Source organism: Poecilia reticulata, linkage group LG3 (assembly GCF_000633615.1).
Source record: "Poecilia reticulata strain Guanapo linkage group LG3, Guppy_female_1.0+MT, whole genome shotgun sequence".
Lineage (NCBI taxonomy): Eukaryota > Metazoa > Chordata > Actinopteri > Cyprinodontiformes > Poeciliidae > Poecilia > Poecilia reticulata.
Window position 1 is genome coordinate 9,843,037 of NC_024333.1, and position 24,184 is coordinate 9,867,220.

General features: G+C 41.4%; 1 protein-coding gene across 1 annotated transcript; it reads left to right on the forward strand.

The window, feature by feature from the left end:
- The first annotated feature begins 243 nt into the window (after positions 1 to 243).
- Positions 244 to 22,488, forward strand: tnfaip8l3 (tumor necrosis factor, alpha-induced protein 8-like 3). Its single transcript, XM_008404571.2, has 2 exons — positions 244 to 761; positions 21,399 to 22,488. Exons 1-2 carry the CDS (start codon positions 716 to 718, stop codon positions 21,959 to 21,961), a joined length of 609 nt encoding a protein of 202 aa, XP_008402793.1. The 5' UTR covers positions 244 to 715; the 3' UTR covers positions 21,962 to 22,488.
- Positions 22,489 to 24,184: the final 1,696 nt, after the last annotated feature.

Here is a 24,184-nt window from a genome sequence, read left to right on the forward strand (position 1 = left end):
CATCTGAACCAACCAGTGATCGTCATGTGACCACAAACAAATACCGCATTCCTGATTTTAAACCGTCCGGCTTTGGAAAAAGGTCATGGGATTTTTTTGGTGCTGCAGTTGCATTTCAAGTCTCCGTGAATGAGTCCTTCCCATTGCTGTGCTGAAACACAGGCAGCACTCTTAGCCAGTGACAGAAAGGGAGGGAGAGGGGAAGAGCGAAAGAGGAAGAGACAGCGCTCGCAGCATACAGAGAGAGGTAAAGAAGAAAAAACCCAGTTTGAGTAGAGGGAGAAGAGTGTCACAGCAATGAGGAGGAGGAGGAAGAGGAGGGACAGAGTGGCAGGAAAAAGGCAGGGAGAAACGCAGAGGGGGACGGACTGAGAGTAAGCGAAGGGGAGGGAGCACCAGAGACGGGAAAGTAGATGAAAAAGAGAAGTAAAGAGGGAAAGTGAGGGAGCGCAACAAAACCCAAGAGGACAGACAGCTCAGCAAACCAGCAGCGCTCCTCTCACAACTCCAGAGATCCAGGCAGAGGGAGGAAGCTGAGCTCGTTAAGAGGGAGAGAATAAAACACCAGAAGTTGCTTCTTTTTTTTTTTTTTCTCCATGTCTTCTTTTTTCCCACTCGGTTAAGAATCGCACTCTTCTCTGAGAAGGAAAGAGACGAAGGAGGGGAGAGGACTAAGAGAGTTTCTGCAGCCTCTGCTCGTCCTAAAAGGGGGAAGATGGATTCAGACTCTGGAGAGCAAAGTGACGGGGACATCTCGGCAGGTAAGCGCCGGGAGTCATTTTACTGTCATGCAGGCAGCTCTTACGGCTACACACACTCGTCTTTTGTAGTGTTTTACAAAGACTCAGAAAGTTCATCGTCAGCTTTAAATACGTCATCAGACTCCCAAACTTCACATGAAGCAGCGATTTACTCCCAAAGCAATCAAACCGTTTGACATCTTCCCGATGCTCTCCGAGGCGTTGGAGAGAAGATGTGCTTTGATGCTGATGGCAGGCACAGCGTCACCGGGTGTCTGGATGAAAGCTGCCTCAGTCACCACCAGGAACAGGCAAGCTCTGACACGTGCAGCCGGTTTGTTCATCAACACATGCAGCCAGAGAGAGAGAGAGAGAGAGAGCGAGAGAGCGAGAGAGAGCGAGACTGCAGGCTCCCCGAACGCCCGGATCCTCCTGACGCATCGCAGGGTGCGAGAGAGGATGAAAGCCTTTTCCAGTGGATCCACAAAGGTTGCTTCATAAAAAGGAGAAAAGTTTACGGTGTGACTGAGCGCACAGGGCAAAAGTTTACAGCAATAATGAGGAGAGTTACACATTAAACACTCAGGCAGGGTTTTTACTGCGGGCGGTTATCTGGATTGTGGATCTTTACAGGATTTAAAGCAAGGCGGTGGGGGATGAAGACAATTGGGGGCGCATTTTGAGTTAAATTGCAGGACTTGACATCATCAACAAGTGAGGCGTTTCTCTCCTGTTTGTGTGCAGCCAGACAAGGCCGTCGCTCAGCTCTGCTATAGGAAAGAAGCGCTAGCTGTCCAATGATTTCCTCCTTTCGTTTATTCCTTAATCATGTCGATGTGGCCTTTTCCATGGACAACATGGAGCTTTCTGTATTAATTATGCCCGGATGAACCATCTGTCTGTCCATCTGGACCTTTGTCTGTCTTTCCATTTGGTCCATTTGAAAGGAGAAGGGAACCTGAATATAAGAGGCTTTATTACAGCTTTATTCAGATCATATGAAGAGAGTAATAACACAACCTGATTACGAAAAATCACAACGTTCATGGATGTGGGTTGTGCCCTAAAGACGTGTGGTAAATTCAATCTACCAATGCACAACAAAATGTATGGTGAGGACGGATGAAGAAGGCTTGTTGTCATTGGAGGCAATGGAGAAAATAAATTCCCACATCACTACTACTAGTGTTTGCTGACCCCACAGAGCGGCGTAGGGTTAGAGTGAAGGAGCTAGCATAGCCAGCCTGCACTCCTGACCTCAAGTGTATTGAACACGATGCGATTGTGTGATCAGCCAAGTGATCAGCTTGGCTGTGCTGTTGGTGACAGAGATGCCAACAAAACCATATTAGCTGTCTGGTCACAATTACTGGTTGATCAGACGCTGCTACCCCACAGCAGTGTCTGATCAGGCTGCTGGCCAGCAAAAGAAGCTCCATATTTATGAATGGATAATCCACAAAGGGGAAAATCAACAGACTTTGCTGTGATTTATTAGCCCTGGAGCTAAAACGATTAGTCAGATTAATTGTGATTGATCAATATTGAAGTAACTAATTTAGTGCTAGATTAATCATTAGCTGCAGTAAACAAACCCAAAAACGGCCATTTGCTGAAAGAGCAGCACACTCAAAGCAGGAATTAGACTGTACAAAAAATATGCACATTTTGTCTTTAAAATCATAATAATCTTTGTTTGTAAATATGTTTTGTCCGAAACTCCTAAAATGCCGTAGTTTTATAGTTTAAGCTTCACCTGGTTCAAATTCTGTAAAAAAAAAAAAAAAAAAAATCTTATTAAGTACCGTTTGCTATCCAGTTAGTAATTGGTTAATCTAAAAAAAAAAAAAGAGAAAGAAAACAATCAACGTACCAGCCCTGTATTGATGCCAAGTCAACCACAGAGGACTGAACTTTTCACATGTTGATGAAGTTTTAGCTGCCAGTGTGTCGTTTGCCACAAGTAATCAAGTTTACATTCCAGGAATGCTATGTTGTTGCATTTTAGGCAATAAGAAGATTTTTTTTTTAAATGAATTGAATTACTCATTTTTTGAATCGTAATGTATTTCTATTGTTGCATAGAAAAGGCTTCAATGAAAAATTTACAAAAAGTGTCACTTTTTTTATCCGATTAATCGATTAATCATCAGAATAGTCTGTAAATTAATCGATGACTAAAATAATTGTTAGTTTTAGTCCTACAGTATATTTTTAGTATGAATGCATGAAAAGATAGTTCCAAGTTATTTCATTTACATAATTTTTCAGTGCTTCATAGCGTGGAGATTTTTTTGTCACCTTCACTCCCCAGATTTTGAAAAACCCTGCATCTGAGAGGAACAACGTTTGTTGGTTACCTTTGTTTCTCATGCTGAAAGGAACTGTGAAGGCCGGATATTTTTGCAGATCGAGAGTCAGTGAAAGCCTGACTCATTCTCAGAAGGCATCATGTTTTGTTGCTGTGCTGCATTTCCTGCCGCTGTGTTGCCATCAGCGGTGCGGCTCACTTTATCCCACAATGAAACCTAATACATGGCATTCTGGAAACAGGTTTATTTGGAATCTCTCACACACTGCCACCATTTTTTATTTATTTTTTTCCCAGTGATGATGTGTGATTGATCTCAGCTTGATGCGCGCATAAACACCGAGGGATTTTGTTTCAGGTGACTCTGGCCTCGAGTCGCTGATAATTGCTGTGTGCGGAACATTTTATTTGTTGAGCTTATTTCACCCTCACATTCCTGCCCAGGAGCCATAGATCACAGTTTACTTTCTCTGAATTTCACAAAAGCCGGGCTGAACTCAAGAGTGCGTGCCTGCGCTTGGATATTGAGAAACTTTTTTTTACCTTAATCTCACGCAGTTGTTTTGAACACAGAACGTCAGCGGAGGTTTACGATGTTCGTGGAGAACATTGAGATGGTAAAGTCATGACAACGCTGTTGCTGACAAAAGGAAAATGCGGTTTTTAATCACCTGAGGGGGGAAGCTGGCGCGGCTACGCATGCACGCACGCCAAAACTGTAAATAAAGGCAGTCGACCGTGTGTTCTTTGCATTTTGTTGTATGTCAACATGAAACCTGCTGGGCAGTTCCAGCAGCACGGCACATATCCACTTCCTCTGTCACAAGGAAGTGCTGGTTTGGTTGTAGAGCACCCCCAGCTCATAGTGTAGATAAAAACCATGCTGGAACTAGTTCCAAATCATCTGAGCCATCAAAAAAATGCACCTGAGATTTTCAATCTGTGTGGGAATTTTTTATTTTTTATTTTTATCTTTGTTTTTTGAGACCACAGCAAATTGCAAATCAAAACACAGGCCTTATCCTCGAAATGCTCTATTCATGTCATACAGATAAATGCAAAGCTAGCTTAAAGTCTTTTGAGACGTCTGTGCAGCATGAACTCCAACAGAAGGAAAGGCTTGTATGCTACAAGGCTTCTGCTTCCCAGCCAAATGTAAATGCTGCCATATGTTCAAAACGGCCTATAAATAAAGCTTTTCCCTCATCTAATTTATTTCAGATAGAGTGAATCTCAAAGCCAGAAAAAGTCCTTCACATGTTGCTCAAAGGGAGAGAATTTTTTTTTAGGTACATATGTAAATGCCAGCATTAAATATTTCCAAAATTCTGGTCCCAAGCTCATGGGAATCAAGTCCAGCATTTTTGAAAAATGATAGCGAATCCTGCTTTGTTTTGCAACTTAAATGTTTATACGTGACACAGCAGGAAGTATGGGATGCAAATTCAGTTATTTTGCTAGGCATTTACAAAAAAAGACCACATCATTTACTTATTTCAATTGAAACAAATTAAAAACTACAGCTTTCTAGTGAAGCATGAGCTAATGGTGAAGATGAAAACATGCCAAGTTATTCAACATCAAACATCTGACTGATTGGTTTTCTTTCAAAAATGTGATTCTGTCACCATGAAATGGTTTGGTGTCAAAAATGGCTGAGTGATGACAGAATTCAGCAGAAGCTGCTGGTATTGGCTACTTAACAGAACTTTTAATGTCTTTTTAATGCCACTTATATAAATATATATTTTTTTATGTCAATTTTCAGCTGCTGCTATAGTCTTTAAAACCTGCATCCCTGTAACTGATCCTTAAAAATATAGTTAGATCAATAAATGTAGCTAATCTGAATCAGTTGATGTACTGATTGGGTTATTGATGGGATCCTTCACCCTAACAAACAGCTGACTGATGTTCTGCAGTGTGACGTTACCAAACTATTCACTGTAGCTAGTAACTTTGTTAGCATTAAAAACATTTAGCATTAGAAACTGTTAGCACTGGGAATGATCTCTCCTTTGTTCATTTACTAGACGTTTGACATTACTTAATAACGAATTAGCAAATAGTTGTTAAGTTGTTCTTTACGCTCAAACTAGCATTGAAACATTACAATCTGTTTTTAACATGTAAGGAGTGTCGGACTGGTGTGTCAATTAGCAGTTAGCATTTAGCTCATTTGATGCTCGATGTTCATATTAAGCAGGTCATTGTTTTACTATTAACTCATCCCCTGCTGTTAGCTGAAATGTCTTTAGGAGTCAACTAAAGACATTTACATGAAATCGAAAATTACTTTTCGATTTCATGTAAATATCTGTACAAGTCTTAGAATATTATCACATTTGAGTTGGTTAGTTGAATTTTAAGTTTTTAAAAGACAAGTCTGAATTTCAAACCTTAAAAAGTACTAAATCTTAAATTAATAACAATCCAGACACAGAAAAAAAGTTTCAAAATGTGCCAATAAGGCAACATGCTGTCTCAGAAGAGCACAAGCACTGAATTTCACTACAAAAATCTTACTTTTTTATTTTCTTCTCATTCCTAGCTAGTTTCTTTCCCTCAGTTATAATCACTCATCAAGCCTCTGTCTACATCTGTGCCCATTGATTATACGGTCACAGTCTGATCTGCTGTCGGTCTGAAGCCCACGCCGACTAGACGCTGCGTTTCACTGATCTATCAGATATCTCTAATGTCCGGTTTGAATTGCCTCTGGAGTTGTTATATCATGTTGGTGGAGAGCGAATCATCAACCCACGGAGAAGTTTTGGTTGAGTCATCATGGTGATGCGACTCTTAACACCAAACCCCAATCAGCCATCTGCTGAACTATTTCCAGCGTTTTGTTTTTCTGTCCGTTTTTCCAGGGAAGATGGTGTTGATGAAAAGCTTGGCTGTTGTAATAATAGATCTGCGATCCATCAGGGCATGAGGGCGGCCGATGTGTCTCCATTCCAAACTCGCACCAGCAGATGTTTCTGAAGACGCAGCTGAAGTTTGATCTTCAGCCAGCCGAGTCCCAACTCTCACCCGTTTACACACCCACAAACAGCAGCTTTGCCAGAAGCGAGTCGTTCCGCTTGAACTTTGCCACATTTTGTGACATTACAACCACAAACGTTTTAACAGGATTCTCTGTGATCAGCCAACACGCACAGAAATGAGTTCAAGTTGAAGGAATAGGACGTGCGGAGTTCTCGTTTTCTAAAAATAAAAACCGTATTGTATTTAGCCTAACTCTCTCTGGTTGTACATGATTTTAAATATGTGTATCAGTTACCGTTACAGGTTGACTTGTTAATAATGGACCCACCTTGCTCACTGCATGATGAGTGTGAGGGAAAGAAACCGAGCTAAAATTGAGAAGAAAAAAACAAAACTGATTTTTGTAGTGAAATTCAGTGTGTAAGTAAAACTTACCAAATGCAACAAAAAAACATACTAGTAGCATAACACAGTGGCGGCAGCATCATGCTAAGGAAGTCAATTTCTTTAGCAGAAACCAGATTAAAACAGAGCATTTATAAATTAAATTTGTTAGAAGCTACGAAAAAAAAAAACATTTCATGGGTTTAACTCTTACAATGTCCTTGACTTTTATTTAGACATAAATCTGTAAAACTTTCTTCAGACATTTGTTTCATTGGTCTATCACACCACACCCTCCTGCAGTGAGAGACAACAACCTAAATGCACAAAGGAGCGTAACCGCAGATCCTTCCTCCCAGCAGCTGCTGTATATGGTGGAGTCACTCATTTAGCTACTTTTAAGGTCGTTTTCAATACAGAATGTCAGAGGTGGGTTGCACCCAACAAAAGCAATAAGTATTTACATTTAATTTTGTATTTCATACATCTATGTTGGCATTTGTGCAATCATCTACTCTGTTATTACTCATGTCATGGCCACGCATGAGAGAGGCAGCTAGATCAAGTCAGGCTGCAGTCACTGCAACACGTTCATATGCTCATCCACACTCTTTTCCCATTCCTCTAGTCTTGAACGCCACTAACGCATGCAACCCCGACTCTCCCCTCCTCTGCCTTTAATCTGCCCCACAGATGCAGTCTGCACAAAACCAGCTGCACCCACACACACACACACACACATTACTACACACAGGTTCAGGACACCAAGAGCTGGGTCTGGAAAAATATAACACTAACTGAGGAGAGGAAAGAAAAGAGGGAGTTTAGCTGTAAGTGGAAAAGACGACTCAGGAAAAAGTTTTCCAATCGCTGCTGCAGAAAACTATTCCTACAACTCCCAGGTCACTGCTAGAACATTTTCCCCCTGTGTGCAGATGCATGTGCTGACACTATAACTCAGTGGCATTTTATAGGGATAGTGGGACATTTGAGAAGGGATTAGTCCCCCTCCACCATCCTCCCACAGCAGAGCTGTTATTAAAAACTGATATTAAATTGTGTGTGTTATGGTCTGTGTGTGTCGATGGAGAGTCGGGCTGCAGCTGACGTCTGGTCTGAATGTCTTAAACGTTTTGCTCTGATGCAGAAAGTCTGAGATGTGATGCTCTATGTTTCCACGTTGCGTTTGCTCAAAATAGTTTTCTTCAGCTTTCAGTTTCAGCTTTAGTGACGCGTTTGTGGAAAGGCGCCGCCATCTGGGTTCTGTCTTCGCTACCTTTTCCTAAAATACGCGCTTACTACAGCATATCCAGATGGTATTAAGCTGAAATTGCTCTCCGCAGAAGGAGCTAAAATGTGTTTCAGAAAACAAGGTGAGGTAGGAGGCTAGTTGTACGCACAGCTTTTCACACTTCGCTCTGGCACAGCTGAGGCGAAGTGTGCTGATTGTAGCATTTTTTAAGGCTGTGGCAGGAAAAAGTGGAATAACTATGAGCAACCGGTTCGGCAGTACGTCAAATTAAAGCGCTTTGTACCTGGCAGTTCTGAACATTTTTTTCAAGAAAAAAAAATAATAATACTTTGTTCCCCACATGAGAGCCAGGATTCAGATTAACTCTTGCAATAATTAGGCTTAGGTCCAGAGCAAAAAAAAAAAAAAAATGCTTTAGAAGAAAGAATGCCGTCAGAACACAAAAGCAGAAATGTGCATCTGGGTATTTATGTGAGTGCGAGCGAACCACAGTTATTTCCTGGTCATTAGTTAGCGGTAAAAGTTGGGAGTAGAGAGCTTTGGCTTTTACACTACGGCGTGTCAAGCAGGCTGAGCTCCTTAAAGGCCAAAGCTCACAGCATTTCCAATTTTATGACTCCAATCAAAGCGAGAGCAACCTTTTAATTTACAGCTGAAGCCCTGCCCCGTTTCTGGGTTAACCTTTGCCTTCTTAACATTTGTAACTGGGTGTGCTTTAGGGATTACTTCAATCTGTTTGCTACTGTCCTGTTTGTCTTTAAATAAACATGTGGCATCTAAAGCCCAAACGGCATAGATTATAGGTCAAGAATCCCGGAAACATCTTGTTTGTAGGAAAGGGGGTGAAGGGGTGACGTATAAACCAGTCAGTGGTCGAGGCAGCGTTTCTCATTCATGTAAAAAAATCCAAGTTAAAAGAGAGTAAACTCAAACAAATCAGGAAGAGGAAGGCCTGAGGAAAGATGTCGATGCTTGGACGGCGGCATGCTGAGACTTGGCCACGGGTCGCTGAAGGAGAGGCTTAATAAGGGGTCCGTAAAAAATTTAATAAATTTAAAAAATTTAAAAAATGCTTGCTTCCTTGCCACTCTGCATTGTGGATGTGGTAGGAAATGGACAGAGAGGAAGAGACAGACAAAGAAAGACACTACAGGCAGCTAATCATGCAGCTGCAGACGATGTTAGAGATGGTTAGAGTGTTTTAGATGCAGGTCTGTCTCTGAAGTAACGGACAGACAGTCTAAATATGGGCATCCTGTCGCTTACATCAACACCTTCTTTGTTCTCTCTAGGAACCCGTCACAATATCTTGCAAAAATTAATAAGTCTTTGGTTGTATTCATTCCGTTTTATGACAGCAAAGTTAGGAAATCCTTCCCAAATGTCTTCCTTTTCTTTTCCCCGTATCCCTCCCACTTTCATGGGATAACTTCTATCAATCTGACTGAAAGGTGTGAAATTCAAATGTACATACTGCCCGCTCCGCTCCCTTTTTCCTCGGCCTGTCTTATACAAAACTCACAGCTTCCTTCATTCGGATGAAAAACACAGAAGAAACTTTGAGTCCGGGTCTCGGGAGCCGCAAGACTGTTTGGATTTTATCATCGTCTTCTTCTGTATTTTATTGGGTCCTGGTTTCACGGTCTGTCATTATGGCTCTCTCTGTCGCATAAACACACACACATTCGTCTTTCTATAAATAGAGAGGTGCTCTTTTATGAATCAAATAATTTCTGGGGAAGCGCTGCGGCTTGATTCTGTGCTCAGCTGCAAATCCAAATTGTTGCGTGTCTGCAATCCAAATGGCAAACGTAGCAAAGGGAGGAAGGAGAAAAGGACGAAAAATAGCAAAAAAAAAAGCAAGAAAGGAAGAAAAATGTGTGGCGGAAGTTGACGTTGCACAGAAGGAAATCTGACATTTTCTCATTTAGAAGTCTTGAGTATTTTTGGCTTCCACCAACACCCACATAACAGGAGTAGTTTTCCAGAGACGCTCCCAGAGGAGGGAACCTGAGAAGTGGGATCGCCTCCAGCCAGTTCCCATGCCCAGCTAACCAGCTAATTGTTGGCCTGACTCTGTTCGCATTGTGAACAATAGCTGACAGGAGGGAACGACATCTGCAGAAGACATCAGCTGTACAGGGTCAGCGTGTCGCATTCTCTCAGGAGCCTGCGGTCCAGTACTTGTGCCCTCTCCGGATGTCCTGGATACCACTTTTTGACGTCATCAGCTTCTCTTGCATTCACAAAAAGAAAGGTGCAGCTCTAATCGCCGCTGCATCTCTCATTCCCTCTCTCGCTCCTCTCGTGGACGCATCAGGCCTTTGGCACATTAATCAGTCAAAACGTCTATTGCCTCTTCCTCCTTTCGCCTCGTCTCTCGGGCTCAGCTCTTTAGGGACGTGGCCATTAAAACGGAGAGACAAAGAACGAGATGAGGGACGAAGCATTAAATAAGGCTGAGCGGCAGCCAAAGGCGATGTTCTGTGTCCTTCCTGATTCAGAGAAGTTCCTAAGTGACTTCACCGCCGGTCTGTTCCTCGCAGAAGAGACATTTAGACCATCCCCCAGACAAATAGAGCTATTCCTTCAAACGTTGTCTCATAGTGGGAGACTTCCTTGTCTGTTACAGGTGCATTCATTCATCTACAAGCTTGTGAGGTCTGTGGCTGACGACTCTTGTACCACTTTTAAATTGTTCTTGTGTTGATCGGTAGTGAACAGAATAATCGTCCTCAGATGGGATATAATGATGCTGACTGAGATGCATTTTCTGTTAAATATGGGGACAACTGTGGATGAAGTTTACATTTTCCAAATTCCAGCCAACAACTAAACAACAGCAGGAAATCTTAGACAAATGTGTTCGACTCCTATCATCATATAAGTGAATTTTTCAGTGCATCCAACCTTCATTGTTAATTCCAACATCTGTAAAATGAATGCCCTCGTGCATCAAAGCAGCTCTAGCAACTTACAACAACATGTTGCTTTTCTTTTCCTCTGTTTTTCTGAACATCTAAAGACGCTGCTGCCTGTGCTGCTGTAACATCGTCTTTTGCAGAGATGAAATTGGAAAACAGAAGAAGGGACAGTTTGTTCTAGATGTCAGATTTTAGAAACGTGTCGTATTTGCAGCCACTCCGAACGCGGCCTTAAGGTTTCAGCTCTAAATACACAAGCCTGTAACAGAGATTTCAGCAGATCTTGTTCAACAACGCCCGAGGCAACGTTTGGGGGGGTTTTTTGTAGACGACCCATGGAATTAAAATATCAAGCTTGTTTTGAAAAGTAATTTTTATCACTGCATTTTAACGGAAGAAGGAAATGAAACTTATTCACTTCTCAAATTCTGCCAAAAGTGTGTGAAGATGTCACCGTTTTAACTTTTTTTTCTGGCATTTCTGCACCAGAGGCTTTTGTTCTGAGAACAAACCGCATCACCGTCAAATAATTCAGTAAGTTGTTTGCAAAAACTAAAGGAAATGTATTCACCATTTCAGTGGTTTAAAATGCACCTTAGAGACTAAAGAGCACCATCATCTTTTGCCAGCACCTTGATTCAAAACTACCTAACAAAGCCGTGTAAAATAGATATTAATAAAAAAAATAATAATTTGTCTTTTTATTCACACTGTATTAGAAAAATACATGTCTAGAATTATTGATACCTTAATTCTAATCAATAGAAAAATCTTTTTTGAGGCCAAACTGATCAAACGTTTTTTTTTTTTTATTGCTTTACAGCTTTTGACAGATTTACTTTTAAAGATGATCTCTAAGTTATTAAGGAGCGAAGGGCTCCTTGCCATCACCCTAATCTTTAGCTCCCTCCACTGATTCTCTATCAGATAGAGTCATGTAAATGTCTCATACTGTAACAAGATCACTTTAAACATAAACAATTTTATTCACTTACCGTCTTGTTCATTTCTGTTCTTTGTCTTCAAGTTACTGATGTTTTCATTGTGCAATCTTGGCATTTTTTTTGCCTTTTACAGTTTCCACAAATAAAAAGTAGGCTAAGCAGAGAAAGTATCACCTGCATAAAAGTAAAACACAGCAAAAGAAAAAAAGGAATCACTTTGTCTTCTTGCGCGAGAAAGTGATTCCTAAGTTTTTAAACCCACTGAGGCGACTTCTGCCGTCACATTCACAATTCTAACTGATCTACATCTATAAAGACTGGCGAGTTCATGACCCCACTTCATTCAGATGCCAGTCATTGAGATATTCAAACCGAGTTATTTATTAACCTCGAAGCTCTGACTGCTCCCCTACATCTTGAGCAGCTGCTAATGACATCTTCCAGCTCAGGTTCGGCCTTTGCAGACTGCAGCGCCGTCAGGCTATGCGCCGCTAAACGACACATGCTACAACGCTGCATTGTCCCTGTGGTCCTTCACCTGTTTGATATTGTATCTTTCTCAATTGCAATCACTTACTTTCATCCAGAAACAAACACACACACAATATAACAGACTGCGATTGTGCAGGGGCGGCGTGTCTGAGTCATCTGTGTCGTGTTGAGGGAGTCAAAAATACATTTTCGTGGTGCAGATCCAAAGTGAGGAGACAAAAATGACTACAAGACGGTGAATTTTCATTCCTTCTGGTGTTTTTTTTTTTTCCCTTCCCCATCACATATGAAAGTCGGTATATAATTTGCAGTGTTTACTATCTATTTGTGTTCTCCAGAAGAGGAAGAGAGAAGCTCTCGAGTCTCGAACTCAAAAATAAAAGCCTTTCCTCCAGTGCTACCAGCTGGCACAGGCCGCCTCCTCTGCTCCCTTCCTAAATCCACTGGCCTCTCAGGCCTGTTTAACACTTTACCCAGCAAGCTATTAAACCCCCGTTTAAGTCTTGCCGAGTGACCCGCTCCATTGTTCTGCTCAAGCCTTGTAAATCCAGTCAGAGAGGCTCTGCTGCAGCTCCTTATATTCAACCAAAGGCAAACCAGAGAGCCAAGGCAAAGCAGGAGGAAGTTCAGCTGTCAGCCTCGTGTTCTGTGAGGAGCTCTTTCCCCTGGTGGCCTTCATGGCTTGTTGAAGCTGCATTTGTGCTCTGTGGATTTAAACTTCACAAAGAATCGCCTTTTTGGGCCTTTTTTTTCCTTTCGATCCAATCGCGAGTGTCTTAGTTGTATGTGAAACGCAAATTCTAAAGGTCGACTTTATGACACACCTGGAGGCCCAAAGGAAATTAAGGAAATTGCAAGAAATGGAAAAACATGTCTGGGGAAATTATAGCTGTGTCAGCTTTTACGGGGTTCAAAGTGTGACCTGGTATCCACTTGTGCATTTACAAAACAGGGCTGCCTGCGAATGGAAAATTGGTTGCAGATGGAAAGAAAATGACCAGCCAAAACTTTTGATGGCAATAAAAGGGTTTCGAAGAAGTGTTGCAGAAATCAACAGCGTTTTCTTTTGTTTTTTTTGTATTGTTTGTTGCCGTAGAAAGAGCACTCTTCCACCTTCCTGCACTTTGGAAAAACAGGCTGTCTGTCAGCAGCCTTTATTGTTTGGTGGTTTGAAGTAACACTTTTTGGAAAGAGCAATAAATGCAAAGCTATTGGGAGGAAAAGTAAATACAGGCCTAACTGATTCAGGCATAGCCATGTGAAATAAATGTCCATGGTCCTCCATGTCTATAGTGTACGCAAATAATGTTCAGTGTTGGATGGAAATGCGTCTCTTGCACCTGTTTTGGTAGCGTAACCAGGTTTTGTTCATACTGGACACATGTTATCAGCAACAACCTCAAACAGGTTTTGTGTGTATGAATCATATTTTTCTTTTTCAATGTCACCATCTAGGAACAGCAGTCCTTCTAAGGCGGCAAAACGAGTTTGTCCGTGTCGACCTTACGATTGTAAGGTCAAGGTGGGGTCCAACCTGGACAGATCACCAGACACCGAACAGACGCAAGAGAAACCGGCAATTTACCACACACTCTCAACTCAGGGCAATTTAGAATCTCCTTTTCACCAAATAAGCTTGTTTTGGACTGTAGGAGGAAACCTGAGTCCTCAGAGAAAACCCACACAAATCATTGGAAGATTATGGAGACTCCTCACAGAAAGGCCCCAGCTGGAACAGGACCCACATTACTCTGAGGGAACCAACAAAAAGAAAATAAAACATATAATATAAATCAATACCATATTAGTGGTAAACCGACTTCAGATGACAATTGCAGAGGCGGATTTTTGTCATTTTGGTGGCCGCAGTCAAAATTCAAGTTTCCTTCTTCTTCACTGTTTTCATTTGCCTTTTTGTCCGAGACATACTTGTTGCTCATTGTTGCGTGGCAGAGAAGAAGACGTGAGTCTCAGATCTGGACTTGAGTTACGCTAAAGAACCAAAAACAAAGTCTTCAGATTGGAATCAGAATGTGAGTCTGTGGTTTACATACCATCACCGCTAATTAGGTGAAGGTAAACCATTTGTGAGCCACAGACCACATGTCTGTCTGACGGAGCAGAGCTGAGTCTTCTATGTGAGGGTGCGTTTGATTTATTGCCTGGGAACTTTATTTTTACTTTTTTCAAGAATGCAGCCGATTAATTGCTCATATGTTCACTGTTGTTCTGACGGTCAGTAAAATATTAACACGTCTCCATCAGATTTGTTGCTGTTGTTCAGCCAGCATCATTAAAAAGACACATCTGGCTTTCCCAAATGAAAGCACGCTCCGTTCTATCCAGTTTACTTTCTTAATGACGGCCTTAGTTCACACATGTGCACCATTTCTACAGATTAACCAGGATTGTAACTCAAATGAAGCAGCAGTTAACTAATGATAACCTTATTTAATCCCACGCTAAACTGTGCTGCTCGCACTAATGAAGATTTCTGATACTTTCTGATTTAGTCGCCTCAAAATTATTTGATCCCTGGAGGATATTCGTGGAGCATTCCCAGACCATCAGTGGTCTATAAGTAAGACATTAGACGTGCCTCATTCAGCAAAACTGTGTGAATTCGACACTCGCACACAGTTCAGAATTGCACAACAGTTAAATGTTACTTTTCACTTGATACATTTCGTTAGGAATATTTGCTTTGAAGGACCTTGTATTTGTTTTTTGATAAATCAGCTTGCCATACTTGTGTTGACAGAGACCTTTATACAGAGGAGATATTTTCGCTTTGCAGTGAGTTTATCACATACCTTTATAGGAAACATATTTCCTAGTTTTGGTCCACATTTAAAAGCACATAAAAAAAGAATAAAAATCCTGCTATAAGCTTAATATTTGGGTCTTCGGGATTGTATGTGCCCAGCTTATTGCCAGTGGCAAATTCCACATCTGAAAGTAAAATAAATTTAAGATAATATTTAAACTGCTCTAATTAAATTGATGCTCTTATATATATATTTTATAAGCCATTCAACGCCTCCTATTTTGATCCTTGTGAAGTTGTATTTTAAGCAGGTTTGGGCTTCTGGAGATTTTTTTTTTTTTAATTTACATGACATCCAATTCAAATCATGTGTGCTTAATTATTAGGTAAAAAATATTTTGAAAAGCATGTGCTTTTTTACGCCAGTGACAGAAATGTCATCAAATCCGAGACCAATCCTATTTTCTCCTACGTCCCTGCAGACGCCATCATCATCCACCCGTTCCTAAAATATTCCAGATATCCTAACAGATACTCATTCTTTTCATGGTGACGACGGCTGCAAATATTCAGCTACCCTGAACTTGCTTCTTTCTGCCGTTGAGGCATGAAGCAAAGCACACCTTAAAATAACTTACATTCACGGGCTTACAGGGCCGCCTCAGTCAGACGTGTGTGCTCTGCTGCGATCCGGCTGATAATTCCCCCCTGGCTTTGACTCAGTGAAGGCCAGCCGCGCTCCTCCGCGTTAGCCACCGGCCCCCGCTGATGGCTCACTCTTCTGGTTACTCTGGAATGAGACCAACACAAGCCTTGGGATCCGAGCCCCATTTAGCGTTCGGTCTACTACAGAAAATGTCCAGATAAGTAACTGACTTGATGTTTATCTTTGCAACACATTCAGATCTGATAAGGCGTCAAAATCAACTTTGTTTATTTTTGGTTGACTTTATGAATAATTGAGTGATCCTCCATTATTTTACTCAATACAAATTTGATTTATTCTTTGCTGATTCTTTTCATCATAGAAAGATTTAATCCAATAATAAAATATGGTACTTTGTTCACAAATGAAGTGGTCATTATTTCACTTAAGAAATTGTGATTCAAGTCTCAGAATTCAACTCCTGAGAGAGTCAAAGTTAATCTTTATCTCATTAATCAATTGATAGAGGTAAGTCATTATGCTTTAAGCCACAGAGAGCAGCTCTGACAGGTGGTTTGCATATTTTCCCGTAAACTGGCACGTTTGATTTATTAGCCATGGGACATTCCTGGAAGTGGCTTATTAATAACTCATAATTTAATTATGTTAGTTGTAGATTTAAAGTCTTGAGCTCATGGATTTCTCTCAAGCTTAAAACTTAACTATCTTAACTCAGGTCTTTTCAAAGCTTAGCTTGTCCTTGATATTTTCGCTGCTCAGCTGGCGTCAAACAGAGTCACTTCAAAATAAAAGCACTTCCTGTTCAATGCATTGCAATAACAACATGCTTTAATTCTCGCACTACTTTGTGTACTTATTTTGTAACTTGTAATAAGTTGCTCTTATTGTGTACTTTATACACATGGCTTTCAAATAAGCTCGTAAATTTCACAACTCAGAACATTCTTAAGAAAAGGCTCCGACTCTAAACATCCGGCCAATTTGAACACAGGGACTAAAAAGTGCCACTTATGTCATTACAAATACATTTACAGATTCTTCACAGAACAAATGTCATCTCATTATTGCTATTTTTCTTTCTACGTAAATGTTTATTTACATTTCTAATGGGCTGAATGTCATTTCTTACTCCATCCATCCATCACCTTTACCTGTTTATTGTTGCAGAGTCACAGCTTTTCATTATTCCTTAGTGATTTTCAAAATAACTCTGCATTTTTCTTTTTTTTTGCATGTTTTTTTTTGTTGTGAAGTTTACTTTAACGCGAGGATTAGTAAGGTGCTTGCTGTTCTTTGCATATTTAGGAGTATTTCAAACAATGTTAAGTCACATCGTCACATATTAACAGACCGCTGTACAATTTTATGATTTTTATTTGTACCCCATAGCAGTAGATTGCCGTAGACAGACAAGATGGCATGCATCCAGTGAGAGAATGTTTATCTAAGTCATCAGAGAAACGAGACCTGACTTGGGTTTGGAAAACGGATTTCTGAGCTTCTCTGTATACCTGCAGTATTCTCTGGTCAGTTTGGGGGAAAACAGGAGTAGCGTTTTTTTGTTGGAGTTGCTGCACACAAGGGCCCGAATGAGAACATAAGCATTACTTATTCGATAAAAATAAAAACTACTCCATCCACAAAAACTTTAAATTATTTATCTTTCCTACTAAAAATAAAAAATGTATAGGCTTGTTTAAACATGCTGCTGTTGCCTCACACATGGATCATTTTCCTTGGCAGCTCAACATCTAATCTCCGTCGCATCCTGAAGGTCATCATTCATTACAAATCTAAGACCCTCTTCTTGATACACTCCAAGTGTTTCTGGCTAAAATGGAAATGATCCGTCCAGTTGGACGCTTTTTCCCAAAAGACACCTTCGGCAGAGCTGGCCTGGCTGTTCTCCTGGTTCCACACTGGATGCATGCTCTGATGCAACGCAGCAGAAAATGTTGACTCAGGCCTCTAAAAACATCAGGCGGGACAGAGAGAGACTGTCTGGTCAACAGCCACGGGCAGAGAACAGCAAGCACCTTACTAATCCTCACGTTAAAGTAAACTTTACAAACTCCCACAGCACTCGTGTGCAACTGCTTTGATGGGGCCAATGCTTGTGCAACGGCCCCAACATCGGCGGTTTGTTTCCCAGCAGCGCATTCCCACATGCCGCATGGAGCGCCTACTTTATTTCAACGCTTCAGGACAAGTGAGGCAGTAAAAATAACGAGCAGGTAGCGGAGACGGTACAGGAGCGGGATGAGGACGAGGAACAGGGCGGACAGTTTTCTCTCCTGACAGCTTGGACTCTTCTCTAACTCCTTCTGACACTCTGGTTCACGCATGTCGTTCCATCAAGGCCTCTGGGTGACAGGCTGTGTGCGAGTGTGTGTGTGAGAAAGCTTGGACATCTCAGCGTCTTCATGTGCACTTTCCGTAATCATCCACCCTCGTTCGCTCTGTATCTTTAGCCAGACTCTGAATCACCCGCCTCGTCAGAGGCCTGTTTATAGCCTTGCAGAAGCAGAAACAAACTCTCTCTGCAGTCATTATCTCAATCTGCGTTGATTGTAATAATCAGGGATCTCTCTAATGAACAAAAGATGAATGCGCTTAGAGAGCGAGTGGCTCCACAAATTGGTAAAGTCTCATATCCAGAGCAGCTCTACAACCAGCAGGCTGTCACCTTTATCGGCGTGTCCTGTCGGGTTTCTGAATATCAGAGGCTCGCTGGAACAAAGAGCCGCTTGATAGAAACGGGAAATGACAGTGACAAAGAGGGCCTGTTGATGAGCGGCGCAGATCTGACTAATGAAAACCAGTTACACACCCTGATGCTGCTATTCAAATATTACGGAAATAGCATGCACTTGAAATATTCATGTTGATATATTGTTTTGTTTTTAGCCCACGCTACGCTGTCGCTATTCCTCACATGAAGAGCCGTGAGAAATTGAAACTTTCGGTGATTTCTTTAAAAGTGTTGAAGGTGTCCTCCTGGGATCATTTTTGTTATGAAATTATGTGTTTTTTAAATTAGATTTTACAGAAAAGGAAGCGAAGACCCAGGATAAATCTGAATTCCTCGGCTGATTTTGTAGCTGCTCAAAAGTATTTTTGGTGCATATAAGAAAAAATAGCTGTTGTGGTGTAGTGATTAAACAAATAGCTGAAATATAATGAGTTTTGGTAATTACCTTTTAAAATTGAGCAGATGAAATGGCCACATACATATTTAAACATAAAACATTTAAGAGTTTGATGAAATGTGTTAAAACAATATTTGACATGGCAATAATTACTAGTTCGCCTAAAAGAAAAAAAGAGAGAAAAAATATTAAAACCCAACATCACTCTGTGCAACTCCCATAGAATCAAGTAAACGCACTGAAACTATCAGTTTCATTTCACACAACCTTCATATTCATATTTAATTTTGCTTAAATAAATGTCTATTTATATTTTTTAGCTCTGGGTATCAAATTTCCCAGAAATTGTCTAAAAAAAACTCCTAAAGTTAGCTATCTCCACAGAGTGATAATTTTACACCCACCAAGCAACATTGCAAAGGTTCATGTGAACTAATTTAAATGAAGATCTCTGCTGGTGTTGTCCAAACAGATCAAACATCTGGACAAATGACTCTTCCCAGAACAAACCGTTTAGTTTTGGACAGCCAACCTAAAATATAACCACTGAAAACTGAAAGTCTGGGGCACGACGCCACTGAAATGGGGCATAAACTCAAAAGACCACGCAGGCAATCCAACAGCTGGTTTATGTCTCTCCCAGCCATCAAATGTGGGTTCGTCATTAGCCCAGCTAATTTTTTGGGTTAAGAGCACCAGACCTGTCGAAGGAGTGGGAGGGCCGTAGTTGTGGTGGTGCTGGGGGAGAGTGAACGACTGTAGACAAAGGAATTTGCCTTATTTGTTGTTAAATGTCATGGTGGGCTAATTGTATTTCATGAAATGTCATTTAGCTTCAGACCAACAGATGAAATGTCACTTCTCCACATTCATGTGAAATGCCACGGATTAGGTTTCTCCCCGATGTGGGGGGGGGGGCACCACTCAACCTCTGCTCTGTGCTTGTATTTCCACAGCAAACAAGCAGATCATGATGTGACGCTGGTGAGAATTTAAAACATGCCAGTAATATCTGTCTGGTAGAAACAAAACGCAGTGGCGACAAATCGTGCGTTGTTCCTTGAATTTGGCCTCCTCCTCTCCCCGTCTTTAGAGGAACATGTGGAGGAGGAAGAGGAGGCTTGGCGATGCGCCCGTGGAGCAGGAGAGAAAAGTGAAGCCTCTCTCCTTGCCTTTAATCATAAAGGAAGTTATCCGGTGTGTAATTTGAAGTTGGGTGGCACCTAAATAAAGCCCCACTCCTCACATTCACACCGACACGTGCCAGCCTGCCGGCTCCTGCTGGATAACCGAACAGAGAGCCTTTCATGTTCGCCTCTGCAGGACAAATTGTGGATCCAGTGGGACTCCACAAAAAATGGGGGATTTGTTTTCTGGACTTGTTAAAGACTCCTATCAGAGGACAGCTGTTTGATGTGATCCAGAGCCGACGGCGAAGACGGCGGCCTGCCGCAGAATGAGGCTGCGCCTCGTTTTGTGTGCTCATGTTTCAAATTTGTTTTGTTTTATATGAGCTTTATTCACTGTGACATAAACAGATGTTTGCCTGACATTTGTCCGTTGTTCGTGAATGGGTTGTATTTTGCTGTCATATTTACTGAAACTACCTCAACTGCATCCAGCTGCATAACCGCACAACAATAAGTTCAGAGAACATAGTTAGACATCTGCATTTCTTTGTTAAAAATAAAACAGGGGGGGTTATGAATGTAAGGTCAAAGAAAAGTTTTGATTTTTTTTTTTTTCAAATAGGTCAACAGTTTCAAAAGCTAATTCATCCAGATGGACTTCAGCTGGTTTGTGCAAACACACTGAACACCACGGGGATTAGTCAAAGCTCCTAGTATAAACACGTACAGGGATGCACTCTGTGTTTTGTTTACAGTATCAAGATAAAATTTCAAAGACTCACTGTTCTCAAGATAAAATATAAAAAAAAGACAAGACTGCAAGGTACTTTCTAAAACCTACATGCTGCTTTCTTAAACAGCTTGTAGGTTTCATTTCTGGAACTTTTTGGTACTTAGTGATACAGAGTCATTTCCTGGGAGATTCAACTTACTTTTCCAGAACTTACAAGGTGCTGCTCGGAAATCACCACTTTCAGAGACCAGAGTGTGTTTGCTTTACATGCAGCCTGTACCAGTAACCTGAAATACACAGATTGGCTAAAAGGACTTAAAGGGTATTTTTCTCAATTTATAGTCTACTAACATAAAGAGTACTCTCCAGAACGTAAAAGTTTCACATATTTTCAGGTTTTTCTGGAAAAAAGAAATACAAATTTTCTTAGAGCTTGATAAAATATACTTGGCAGTTTTGTGAACCTGTAGATTTTGCAGAAGTATCCTCGATGTTCTAGAAAATTAACTTAGAAAGACTTTAATATTACAAATCCAGGTCCAAGGACGTGTTCACAAAGTTCCAGGAAGTAACTTGCCAGCTTGTGACAGAAACATGTAATTCTCTTGGAAAGTAAAGTATCCCCTTAAGTACTCCTTAAACACAGTGTGAATTATTTTGGTAATCTGCAGTAAGCATGTAATTATGTGTCATTTTCAAAGTGCAAATAAGTTACCTCATCATGCAGTACTCTGTAAAATGGAGTGAGCACCCTGTAAGCTCTGATAAATGACCGGTTAGCATTATGAACACAGAGGCAGTAGAAAAGCAATATTTCAGCAACATTTTCAGCTGTTTTTTTGATGTTGCTGTAAAACTTTGAATTACCTTCTCGTCTCACATCCTGCTCTCCTGTTGCCTTTGTCTTCCTCCAGGACAGGAGAGCTTTAACTCTCGCTCCCTGGCCATGCAGGCCCAAAAGAAGATCCTGAGCAAGATGGCGACCATGGCGGTGGCCAACATGCTTACAGACGACACCAGCAGTGAGATCCTGGACGAGCTCTACAAAGCGACCCGGGAGTTCACCAAGAGCAAGAAAGAAGCGCACAAGATCATCAAGGACGTGATCAAGATTGCCCTGAAGATCGGCATCTTGTACCGCAACCACCAGTTCAGTCCCGACGAGCTGGACACCGTGGAGCGCTTCAAGAAGAAGATGAACCAGGCGGCCATGACGGCAGTGTCGTTTTACGAGGTGGAATATACCTTCGACAGGAACATCCTGGCGGAGCTCCTGCTGGAGTGCAGGGACCTGCTTCACACCCTGGTGGAGGGGCACCTGACCGCGCGCTCACACGCACGCATTGATCATGTTTTCAACCATTTTGCCAACGGGGATTTCCTGGTGGAGCTGTACGGGGACGGAGAGGAGTACAGACTCTCTCTGAGGAAGATCTGCAACGGCATCAACAAACTGCTAGACGAAGGAACGCTTTAACCTCTCGCACCTCTACTCGCTCCTTTCCCTGCCGGTGTCTCCTGCCTCCCGTTTCCTTTTCACCTGCCACTACTGACAGCAAACACCCCCCTGCCTCTTCCTTATCTCTCTTGTCTTCCTGTTTCTTCCCCATCCATTTCCATGGAGGTTGTTGTAACATCTTGCTGCTGTGGGTCAGTGAGGGATTTCTTTTTTCTTTTTCCCATTTAGAGTGTCTCTTCACTCAGTGGATCATTGCTGCAAACCAGGACACCGTGTTTCACAATATACGCATTATACATTCCCTTTGTGTGCTAAAGTTGTACTGTACCAACAGCCAAAAAAAATACTGTAGTAGAGAGTTTGGATATGGAAGATAATCAGTTGTAGTAATCAGTCTCTGTGTATTTTGAGTGTGTTCAAAAGTTTGCGATTTTCTTGAGTAACGTTGCGTACTGTGTCATGGTATGTTTGTTATGAGTCCGTGTCAATCTTCTCAAAAAGGGTGATAACACTTGTCTTTTATTAAAGATTTCTTTAAATCGGTACTGCGCAGTCATCCATTCATCCAAGAGGGGAAGGGTGGGCGTCCATCTCATGAGGTCAGAGGGTCACCAGCGTCACACAGCAACAGAGAGACACAAAACCATGCAAACACGTTCACACACATGTTCCAGAAGTAGATTTAGAGGATCCAGTTAATGATTTCAAAACATTTTTCATTTGCAATTCAACATTTATTCTGAAAAAAAAATTGCTTCAATAACCTTATTGCACAAAAGTACCAACCCTTCAACTGGAAATGTTATTGAATCGGCATTTGATTCACTTTAAGCATGTCTGCTTCCTTTCTCTGGGGTAAACTGAGCCAAAGGGTGAGTTGAGTCACCCCCTGCTGCTAGGAAACTGTCAAAAATATTCATCATGTGACCAAATAGTTAGGAGGAAGGCATAATTTCATGGACTCTGTGAAGTTATGAAGGTAAGAACCATAAGGGTAAAGTGGGTAGATTTTTATTTGTAAAAAAAATAAAACTTTTCATCAGTGAAAGTGAATTTAGTCTACCATATGTTTCATAAGAATGATGTTAAGGTCATTATTAATATTTTAAAACCTGTTTTCATATATGAGCTACAACACTTGGTTAAAAACCTATCATGAAAGCACTTTAGCAACTAAAGTCAAAATTGTAGATTTTATGGTGAGTTGAGCCTTTTGGCAGGAAAATGTTTTTTCAGGAAAATGTCAAACTTAGTGGAAGTTTTTGCTGCCTGGATTGAAAAGCATATTTTCATATTTTTCAGGCTGTATGTGCAGAGGGAGTAAATCCTTGGTTTTGCATGGATTTAAAATGATATGCAGAACATCAGTGTGGGCACACAGAGCTAAAAGTAACAAAACTATCAGGAAGGAGAGCCACACACATATAACACAGAAATGCAAAAAGGAGCAGCTGAACAATAGACACAGTAAGCTGACTTTCACAGCTGGTGGATTATTTTAGGATTTGATTTGACTACCAACTAAATCACACAGCTAATAATGTGTTGCTACAGAAAGAAAAAAGATAACCGGCGTATATCGCTCGTAGTTTCTAGCTTTGAAAGTTTCCTCTTCCTTGAAAGTCAACATGTTATGTGAATAACTAAGACAGACCAGCTCTGACGAGGTGTCGACGGCTTATTTATCCGATTTTGAAGCACATAAATCACCATGTCAACAAGTCTGAAAAAGATTTTTCTCGCAGGATGTGGTGTTTGAAATTAAACGGTAAGGATGCAGATATATTAGGTCTGAAGAAGGAATAATAAATGGCCCATGAAGCCGCTTCTTTCCTGCCCATTTGAGCCGCATGCAGACCGAAGTGAAGATTTAGTAGCTTTCCAAATTGAGGAAGAGAGCAGAGATTTCTGGTTCATTAGCTGCCCTCTGCTCCATTCGGCTCCCGGTCTGGGGAAACATATTACCGGTGGCTTGGTGTGACTCCAGCTGGATAACGTCTGCAGCCAGCGGAGAGGACTGTCAGCTTCATGTCTCTGTCTGCTTGCAGCGTTGCAGAGCAGACAGACCACCCACCTTCTGAGCCCCCGTTTGCGCTCACACAGTCACACATGCACATTGATGTCATTTACGTTTCTGGAAAGTAACACCGATTCATTTACTCTCAACATAATCTGCCCCCTCTCTTAAACTCTCTCCTTCCTGGCTCATCCTGAGACTTGATGAATAACAGTCTGAACATG

Excerpts from the sequence above, each read along its gene's own strand:
- tnfaip8l3 (XM_008404571.2), top strand. The coding sequence starts at position 716 with ATGGATTCAGACTCTGGAGAGCAAAGTGACGGGGACATCTCGGCAG. Across the intron at positions 762-21,398 it reads TGACGGGGACATCTCGGCAG|GACAGGAGAGCTTTAACTCT; the intron begins GTAAGCGCCGGG and ends GTCTTCCTCCAG.